We start from the raw sequence: 10864 nt of genomic DNA on the forward strand, positions 1-10864 counted from the left end.
CATATAATCTGTTTTATCATGTTTTAATTTCTTAACAATGAACACCCAAATAAGTACTAATCAAATCCCGGAAATGTAAACAGCACACTCTATCATGCAAGTATCTTCCCTACCACATATTTCACAAGTCCAATCCAGATTTCTGAAATCTTAACTGGGAGTAGGTTGAGAAAAGAACAGAATAGATCTTTTGCAGAGATGGTATAATATACAGATCAAATGAGTTTTTCTCAATTTGATATAGGTTTATTGGGGTTTCTTTTGGGCACTAGAGGGCCTCTTTCGGGTGTATTAGATCTATAGCGCGACAACGTACAGCTAGGTCAGCATGTATCTGGATGCAGCAGAAGCTGTCGTTGCCTAGCACCTCCAGGTCAGCATATATCTGGATGCAGCAGAGGAGGTACACGACTTTTTCAGAGAAGATTTCAGAATTAGATCAAAATTGTGTGTATCGGGAAAACATACAAACATTCAAATAGAAATGAGCTAATTCCAAGTGACTTTCTTTCCTGGGGTCATGTATAATTTTAGTTCTAAGCAGAAGGACAACCAAGATATCCTCGAATGATTCAACAATATAAAGACCCGAAACCTCAGATGTTGGCTATCTATCAACGCAAGATTTAAGACCATAAAATCATACGCCGTTGGTATTGAAACCTTTAAAAATTTTGAAACCTACAAAAATTTTGAAAAATAATAAGGTTGATAAGCCAAATGTTTTGCCAAAGGCATCTAAGAAACTAGAAAAGCCTAAACAAATTTGGAGAGCAAAACAAAAAGCAGCTACGTCTCCAATCCTTGAGACAAAAGGGGACTTATGTTTAAAGGAAGTGTCTTATTTTGATGCTTCAGGTAAACCCAGGACCACGATGGCCTAACAGGGACTCGAAAGTAGCTTCCAAGAAATTAACCTCTTGCACCAGAGGTTAAATATTCTTGTAGCACCCCCGATGGAACCAGTCCTTCCACAACAGGACTGGAACTTGGCACTCGGGGTTAACAACCCTACCGGATGGGAAGACTTTCCCGCGGAACCTCCCATGGAACACCCACAAGAGATTCCAGCGGAAATCGAAACTCCTCAAACTAATGCAAATGAGCCCTCTTTTCTCCTTCCAAGGGAGGTGGAGGAGTGGCTCGCCGACATGTGAGGAGGACCACACCCGGAAGAAGGAGTTTCAAAAAGCCTTATCTAACCAAGATTAGTAGCTTCTTGGAAATTTTGCTAATTAAAATAAAACATAGGGCTAGAACTCCATGGTTTAATATTTATGTATTTTCATCTTTAGTTTTTATCTAATGTCTCTCTATGTTTGCAATGATATGATGGTTTCTAAGGATTGATGGTTTATGATAAATAAAACACACTAATGGTGGTAATGGATGAAAAAGGGAACGAGAAAAATGGCCCCATGCACAAAGAACGGAGCAACCCGACACAAATCTCCATCACAGAAGGCTCAACACGGGCTGTGCCCAACCAACACGGCCCCGTGCTGAGCCACCTTCAGAAAAACGCCCAGTTCAGGTAACTGGACACGGGCCGTGTTCACCAGACACGCCCCCGTGTCCAGCCTTCTGTCTCATTTCTTTAATTTCTGTTACTGGCACCTGAACACGGGGCCGTGTCCGGTCACCACGGGACCGTGTCCAGGCTGCCAGTAACATAAATCTTTGCTTTTTAACACCACACTACACATCCAATCAACCTAAAAATTTACTTTTTGGGAACACATTGAGGACAATGTGTAATTTAAGTGTGGGGGGAAGCTAACACTTTGAAATTTTGCAAGTCCTAACAACAAGCCTTACACAAACTCTATTGGAACCGCTAAACACCCCAAATTTTTTCAAAATTTTTATTTTTTCTTGTCTAAAGTTTAAGTTAGGAATCACAAGCTTAATAAGGTTATATTTTTATGAAATTTACAACCGAGAGCGTCGTGATAACAAGAACCAACATAAGAAAATTATGAAACGGCATAACAACTCTAGTTAAAATTCGATTATATATATTTGATCACATTTAAAACCCATTCCCACAAAAGTGAGTTTTGAGCCTTTATTGAGCATTCAAATTTTTAGACTAAATGCTCATTTTTCGTTTCTTGTGTGAATAGCCGCTTGGTTCTTACAACTCTAGAACTTGCCACGACGATTCATTCCCGGTCCTTACCAACTTAAATCCAAGTAAGTAAATGATGGAGGCATTAGGACTAACCATTTTTTTTCTACACCATTATTTTTCATTTTTTTTACCACCTACCCAAAATCCCCCTAGTTAACTCCTTTGAGCCTAAACCTTTCATTTCATCACCCTAAAACCATTTTTTACCCACCAAAAACCCTTTTTTATTTTTCACCATTTATTTTAGTAACAAGCTTGGTTTTTCGCAAGCTCGTTCTTTTATGTGACTAAAAAAAAATAAATAAATTTATATGATGATGAAGTTAAAAACAAACAAAGCTATACAAACAAAAGCTTGTTTGAAGAAATACTTCAAAATAAAAAGTCACTAAAAACAAAGTGTGTTACGAAAACCGACGCTTTTTACACTTTTCGCCCTTTCACTAACCACTAACCCAACCACCCACCTTTAGCCCAAGCCTAACCCTTCACCCAAAAAGCCCTCTTGATATTTACAAAGGTATAAAGTTAAAAAGGAGGAGGATTGATTGCTTGGCAAGCCTATGGAAGGCGTAAGTTCCATGCCGCTCTCGAGTGATTCACTAAAAATACACCTTCGGCCGAGTGTTGAGTGATTTATCCCGTGAGGTATGTGAACTTGTATATAAATGGAATTTTAAAACGGAATGTTATGCCCAAATAAGTAATTTATCCTATGAAACGTTCTAAATAAATCATAACGAATAGGATTGTAAATAAATAAAAATAAAACCTAAAAATATCTTGGATTCCCGACACTCTATGACAAGCCAAAAAACTTTCTCTTCTACCCATTCCATTTGGGAGTGTAAGCCACATTTAAAGAGTTTTGCTTGAGGACAAGCAAAAGTTCAAGTGTGGGGGTATTTGATGTGTGTAAAATGCAACATATAAATCACATCAATTAAGGCATAAAACTAACCCTTTTTAAGTACTAATGTTGGAAAAAGAGTGTTTTTGTCTTCCTTTTGTATTTTCAGGATGAAATGAGCTCAAATTCACAAAAGAAGCAAAAAGACAACTAATTCTAGCATAAATACAAGAAAAGGAATAAAAGTAGACTGCCCGAACCCTCAACGGCATCCTCCAAAGCAAAGAAGAGAAAACAGAAGCCTGAACACGCCCCGTGCTCAGCCAGCACGGGGCCGTGCCCAAGAAGCAGCAGAAAAGACAAACTTGTAGAAGCTTCCATTGCCCACCACGGGGCCGTGTCCAGTTAGCATGGGGGCGTGGTGAAAGTATAGCAGGCGCATTAATTGTAATTGCGAATTACAATTAATGAGGAGAGAGAGTGTCAGACGGGCATGGGGGCGTGTCCAGCGGACACGGGGCCGTGCCCAGCCTTCTGTTCAGCCTATAAATAGGAGTGCTTGGTTTCATTCCATCTCATCCCTTGGCACACCACCTCTCTCACACTTCATCCACCACCCACCACCACCATAACACCATCATCCATTGTCCATCGTAGAGTGTGTGAGTCGTCTCGGGATCCAAGATTGATAGTAAGAGTTCTTGACAATTAAGGCCATGTTTGCCTAAGTCTCTTACATCACTTGGTGAAGACAAGTGTTTACTATAATACTTTTTATTTTTAATCTTTTGCACTTTTTATTTGGTTTTGTATTAATGACTTTAATGACTAGTTGCTTATGTTGAAGGTGATCTTTCCTTATCGTTTGTCCGTGGTGTCTTGGCATTATTTTACTGTCTATATAAAATAAAAGATTTTCACCATTCATATCTCCACGGTCTATATGGAGGTATGTTGGCTACCTGGTCGGGGGTTAAGGGAACGGTTTGGTAAGGGTCTTGCCCTTGTTCAGCGTTTAGAGGTCCTGCTTGGGACCTGGGTCAAATTTAGTAGGATCTCCTTCAATGCCCATAGGTATTGGATGGCGGGGATCCAAACTCTTTGACCCCCTCATAAGTTAACTACTATTAATACTATAACCCGGCTATTTAGGTCTGTATCCCTGCTGACTCAGACTACTTAGCCGAGGGTAACGTCACCGCCAAAAGCGGGGCCTACCATAATTTGCATTAATAACTTAATTCATTATCTTCCAATAATCCAACCCTTTAGGATTGTATCCTTGCTGACTCAAACTACTGGGTTGAGGGTAACGTCGCCTTCAAAAGAGGGGCCTACTACAATAACTAAGATAATCTCTTAAACAAGTGCAAAAGTGCGAAAATAATCAAAGGGTATACTAATACACGAGTCGGATCCAAGTGATTCATCTTGTCTATCTGTTTTTATTTTATTTTTATTTTTCAGCATTTAGTTAGTTTTTATTTTCTTAGTTTAAAAAACATTTTTCTCACTTTTTGATTTGATTAGACGTTGAGGATAAACCGGTATTAAAAGCTCTTGTGTCCTTGGACGACCTCGGTATCTTACCAACACTATACTACGTCCACGATGGGTGCACTTGCCCATATGTGTGTTTAGTGTTAGTGAATATCGTGTTTTATAAATTTAAAACTTGGTTAAAGGTGTAAAAAGGGCTTAATTATACATTAAAAATATATTACACTACACACGCATCAAAATCCGAGATTTTGAACAGCCTTTACTGTTTAAAATAATTTACTTAATATATAAAATCAGTAGAAAAAGGTTTGATATGTAAAGGATGTGTAAAACTCATTTTATTAGTAAAAAGGGCATAACCGTCAATTACCGAGTCAATGCATGAACCCTATGTTATGATTAGTTTAAAATTCAACAAAAATCTTCAAAAATCCCTAAATATTATATTACATTAGTGGGCAAAAGGTTTGGTGTCAAAATTTGGGTTTAAATAGGTTTTATGCCAAAAATGCCGTTTAATTAATAAAAAGGCTTCAATTTACGATATTGAGCATAACTCTTAATTTAGACCTCAAACTGATGTCAAATTTTTAGGACATGTTTATAAATCAGTAGTAAAGGTTTTTGTCCTCTCACATTTTCAAAAATCTCGTTTTTACATCAAAAGGGCATAATGGTTAACTTTTAAGCAATTAACGGAAACATGCAATGACTAGGATTTCTAAGGAACCAAGTTGTATAACCTTGGAAGATTATACTAACATATAATACGGTCCTAAAGGAATCCTAAGGCATTTTTAAACTAAACTAAATCGGTTCAGAACTGAAAGTCAAAGCAAAAGTCTACTTTTGCGACTTTCGGTTCCGAACCAAGCCTAAACTCAGAATTGTCGGGTTGAACATGCCTAGACATGTTCAATTAATATTTTCCAAGTTATTAGGGTGACAAAACTGACTTTATTGCCTTTACATCATTAATTATGAATTTTATTTAAAAACCGACTCGTTTGACTTTTATTTTAATTACTTTGACCCGACAATTTACTAAGTAAACGTGGTAATTAGGAGGTGCCCTTTTGAGGGTTTGATACCTACCTAATTACGATCACATAGCTATGTTCGTTGCGAACAATGGCTAGACCGTAAAAGGTCTAATAAAAAGTCAAAGCAGTTATCGAAACATTTGACTTTTTCGGCTTTAAAAGCCAATAAACTGAACTAGGCACGAAAGGGATGCTTACAAAGGGTCCAATGGACTGAAAGGAGGTTCCCAAAGGCTCAGGATCCTCTTAGTTGAGAGCAAGAGCAGATTTTGAAAGGATGGTGTGAATTGATCAAATGAATTCAAGTTCTATATATAGTTTTCGGGAAGCCACGGATGAGTGCCAAGTGTCGAAAAGTATAACCAGATCAAAACAAGTGTTATATGGTTTTATAAATCAGGCACCAAGCCCCTAGATTGAGTTATGTGAGTATGGAAACCAGATTTGATGAAAACCAGCAACAAAAAAAGTTTCTGCAGCTGAATCTGTCTTCGCGGCTCGCGTAGGAAGCCCAGGTGGCTTACGCGGCCCGCCTAAGCTTCTGGTCCAGACCAAAGTTTGGCAGAATTGCTGAAATGGTCCTTGTCTTCATGTAAATGCATTTCTGCCACATTTAAGGCCCGTTAAGCCATTTTCAAGGCTCTACAATGATGCCTAAACATAGGGAACATAAAACATGCTCAAAAATATGTCGGATGTCGGTTCGTTTGGTCGTACGGTTGCGTTGTTCGGCTAATTACGATGAAACACGAACGGACGCGAAAAACGATCCAAATTACGCGACGAATGGAATTTTATCATGCCAATCACTAAAATAAAATATTTTAATGATTACACAAATTTTTGGATATCCGGATATATTCAGAACGTAAGATATGCGCGAAAATGCAAACTTATGCACTTTTTGATGCTTTTAGTCCCTGATGATCAAATAAAGTTTATTTTTGCGCACCAAACGCCTCTAAGCCTATTTCTAAGCTATGTAAAGGATATTTAGGGCATGTTTAACTTATGCTCATATTCCGGAAGGTTCGATACCATACGAATCGACAGACTTTTGCAGTTTGATGCAATTAGTCCCTCTAATGCGCAAACTTGCGCATATCATCGTTTAATAGCATCGAAGCCTTATCTAATCCATATTAGGCATTCTTGGGAGTATTATTAAACATCACGATGCTTCGAGTTCGTAAAAAGGTCATTCAGAGGTATAATTAAACATATTGACGCTTTTAACCCCTTAAACTTGCAAAGTTGCGCGTAACTTCACTTAAAGGCATAAAAACCTTAGATGGCCAACAATTGGCATTCCCGAGAGTATAATCAAATATCATGAAGTTCCCTGTTTGTTAAAAGGTCACTCAGAGGTAAGAATTAACATGTTGACGCTTTTAACCCTTCATCGCGCAAACTTTCAATTAGTTACGCAAACGGCTACACTCGATCAACAAGTGGCTCATTTGTGAATATGATTACCGTGTAACGTTATTCAGAGGCTTATGTTAAGCATGTTAACACTTCCAGTCCTTCCATAATCAAAGTTTTTGATTTTTTACAAAATTAGTCCCTCATAGTCAACGATTGACCTTATTAGGGTTTTGTACACGTGTCAACATATCATTGGACGTGATTTTACGAGGTGTTACATTCGTCAAAAGGACAGTCAACGAAGGATAGGTTCTTCGTCGACTTGAGTGTGATGTGCGGCCCAAAGTTAAGAAGCATGAACACGTCATGTCTAAACATTAAACAACTCCTAGATTGTCATATACAACCCACATAACAATATTTTAGTCATTCATATATCGTGCGCATGTTACAACATAAAACAAATTATGAAAACAGGATTGTGAAACAAGTGATGCGTAGAAGAAAGACCTTGAAATCTCAGGTTGTCACAGTGCCAAGAAGAATCAAATCTTAGCTCGATATGACTTAGATCCGTTCCACCAGCAGAATCCTTCTAAGAGAGACTTTGAACTTTGTACACCAGTCTTTTCTGCAAAAACAGTAACACTGTTAGGCTTGCCACATGATGAGATTCCTCCCTGTGGCGTGAGAATAAATACTTGTTTGAGAATTAGGGTATAGGTTGAGAGTAGAAAGAGTTCGTACATGAGGTATTAATCTTCCTCCTATATATAGTGGATTTGGTTAGATGCCGCTTTCCTTCAGGCGTGGTGGTCCCCACGGCCCTAACGGTTTTGGGGACACCTATCACGCTCTTACTGGTGAGGAACATTTCATGCTTATGATGTGCATGGGTGTGCGGACGCCATCTTTATTCTGATGTGTGGAAAAGGCATCCACGCTTAGGATGTGCATGGGGAACGATCAGCTACACGAGAGACGCCGTAAGATAAAAAGTAAGACATTGCATCGAATGACCGATCGCCACATGTCTCGGGTATGAGATTAATGACGTGATTCGGTACATTCCTCTGCATCTTTGATTTGTGTTGTCAGAATCTAATCTTAGGCTTGTGTGTATTTTGTTTTGTTATGCTTGATTTTTAGCATTATTTTGGAATCACTATCTGAAATCATGGCCTATCCTTCAACTCATGTGTTATTTTATTTTTTAATTGTAACAGACGATCTCACATAGCTTATTAGAACATAACAAGATACATTTGCATTGGCACATTAAATTAATTATTCTCGAGTGGTGAAAGCTTGTGTACTTTTTCAAAAGCAATGTTTTCTAATAATTAAAAAGCGCCAATAAGATGATCGAAAACCAAATCACTCGATTATAATTATATTTATACAACAATTTGCTGGCGAAACGATTCGATAACACAATGATTTCACTAAAACTCAACAAAAATCACAATTTTCACGACACGTATTGCATAAACTCCTGATCAAGTTCAAGACACGCCATGGTCTCAGGAGCCAAAACCACCTCAAGATCAACACTCCCATCACCATCACGCCCTGGAAAAGCTGAAATCTTCCCATCAAACTTATTCGCCTTACCACTCCGAACCGCAATTGGCGGGCCCCACCCGAAATCATTATTATACATCGGAAACCTAGGAGAACTTCCCATAGTAATCATAGCACCATCAAAGTTCCCCAAAGGAAACAACTTTGGCTGATTCTCCCAATCCTTCACTCCCCTGCGCACAGTAGCGTTATCATGTGCCACCACATTCTGGTGTAGCTGATTCGCTGCCCACGACAAATCATGTGATAACAACTCCCCAACCGAAGCAACGGTCGGGATGCTCTGGATCAAATTCCCGAAATAAAGCGGGTCCACCTTAGGCTCTAACCTGTGCCTGCAATTCACCGCCATCCGAAACGTCGTCGTTTTTGTCGCCTCAAACTTACGCGCACGCGTGACCCCCCGCCACAAATGCGCACACAGCGACTGGAACGACGAAATTTCACTTTTCGGCTTTAACGCACCGTTAACTTTTCCGTTACCGTTACTGTAGAGATCCGAAATCTTTAGATCCGAATTCCAGAGTGGATTATTCGCTTTGAATTTCATCTTTAAAATCGCATCTCTACTAAAATGAACAATCCGTTCTCTCAACGGTTCATCACCGGAAAAAGTCGTCGCCGGTCCACCAGCCGGAAGAGGCAAAACCACCGGAGATATAAACACATTTTCCCGGCTAAAATCCGGCGAATTCGTCACTTTACTAACCCCTTTTGTAATCTCAGCAAAAGTATTAAAAAAGTTCCAAAACGACGTCCCATCAACCACCGCATGATTCACGGTGCACCCAATAAACACCCCACCACCAACCTCCGTCACCTGCACGGCGGCGATGGGCTGGTGGTGGCCGGCGTAGCTCACCGTGTTGTCAAACGCAAAGAACGTTTTGAAACATGGGTGAACGTCGCAATTACGGGCTGTAATTTGTTCAACGTTGTGAAACATGGCGGACGCATGAACGAATTCTACACCTGAGCTGTTGCAGTGGATGTGGACGTGACCTTCTGGGTCGGTGGTGAGGCGGCCGGCGAGAGCGGGGAAGTGAGAGAGAGTTTTAGAGAGAGAAAGTTTGAGGAGTGGAATGAGGTCGTTTGGAGGGTGGGGAAGTAAGACACCCTTTTGGATGTATTGGCAGGAGAGCATAGGGAGATCGGATACAGAGAGTTTTAATGATTTGAGTGTGGAGTTTTTGTCTGGGTAAATTGTGCATTTGGAGATTATGGTAACCGATTCCGTTTTATTTATTGATTGAGATGAGGATGAAGAAGATGAAGGCATTGTTTCTGGCGCTAGGGAGTATAGATATAGAGAGAGAGTATAGAGAGAGAGAGTCAAATGTAATTGTAGTGTTGAGTGTGTTTGGAAAAATGTTGGATTTGATTTGGTATTTATAGACTTGAGAATATTTTGGGTGTGAATTTATGAATGAATATAATATGTGACTAATGATAACAAAGTATTGTTACTGCTATTTTAATAAGAAAAGCACAAAAGTATCTAATGATATTGTAGAGAATTATGATTAGAGTATGAAAATATGTGAATTTACTATCGTGTATTTATTTAATTCATGGTTCATGTGAAAGACTATTCATTTATCAAACTTTTGTGTATCATTCACAAACATGTTTAATACATGGGTGAAATGGATTCATAAAATTAATTTAACATACGGATTTTAATCTAGGGTTGTTCACGAACCGAATCAAACCGATCGGACCTTTGCTTGTGCGTGGTTCGTTTATAAACCAAACCGAACCGAATCGAGCGTTTTTTCAACCGAGCCAAAGTCGAACGAGCTTCTTTCGATCCGAGTATTTTTCGACGAACGTCAAGCAAGTATCGAGCGTCACATAACAAATAGAAAAGTGACGATGGGGTTATTAGTTTTTAGAGTAAAATGCAGTTTTCGTCCCTAAGATTTCGTCCAATTAGAACACAAATATAAATTTACGAAATAATAAGAACTAGAAAAAACACTCAACTGGTTGTACCGAGATCATCTGAGCGGAAAGATGAATCGTCGATCGATTGAAGCATACCTTGGATCTATGAGAAGGTTGAAAATGATCCGGTTGAAGCAAAACCTTAGAGAGTTGGCGTCTTGGAGACGGAGAATTTGAACAATGATTTAGGGATGTTCAAAACTATTCGTATCCGAAATATCCGATATCTGAATCCGAAATATCCGAAAAATCGGATATCCGAATTTTTCAGATTCGGATAGTGATTTTCAAAATTTTCGGATATCCAAAATATCCGAAAATTTAGTTTTTATTTTTTTTCGAATATCCGAAAATATCCGAAGTATTCGAAAATATCCGAGATATCCGAAAAATACCCGAAATATCCGAAAATTATCCGAAAACTTATACCCGGAT

At 38.9% G+C, this 10864-nt stretch overlaps 1 protein-coding gene across 1 annotated transcript; it reads right to left on the reverse strand.

Moving 5' to 3' along the window:
• Window positions 1-8260: 8260 nt before the first annotated feature.
• On the reverse strand, window positions 8261-9922 carry LOC110926692 (BAHD acyltransferase DCR). Its single transcript, XM_022170411.2, has one exon. It carries the CDS (start codon window positions 9759-9761, stop codon window positions 8370-8372), a length of 1392 nt encoding a protein of 463 aa, XP_022026103.1. The 5' UTR covers window positions 9762-9922; the 3' UTR covers window positions 8261-8369.
• Window positions 9923-10864: the final 942 nt, after the last annotated feature.

The sequence above is a fragment of the Helianthus annuus genome, chromosome 13 (assembly GCF_002127325.2).
Source record: "Helianthus annuus cultivar XRQ/B chromosome 13, HanXRQr2.0-SUNRISE, whole genome shotgun sequence".
Classification (NCBI taxonomy): domain Eukaryota; kingdom Viridiplantae; phylum Streptophyta; class Magnoliopsida; order Asterales; family Asteraceae; genus Helianthus; species Helianthus annuus.

Coding starts and splice junctions, on each gene's coding strand:
- LOC110926692 (XM_022170411.2), bottom strand. CDS start 9,761: ATGCCTTCATCTTCTTCATCCTCATCTCAATCAATAAATAAAACGGAA.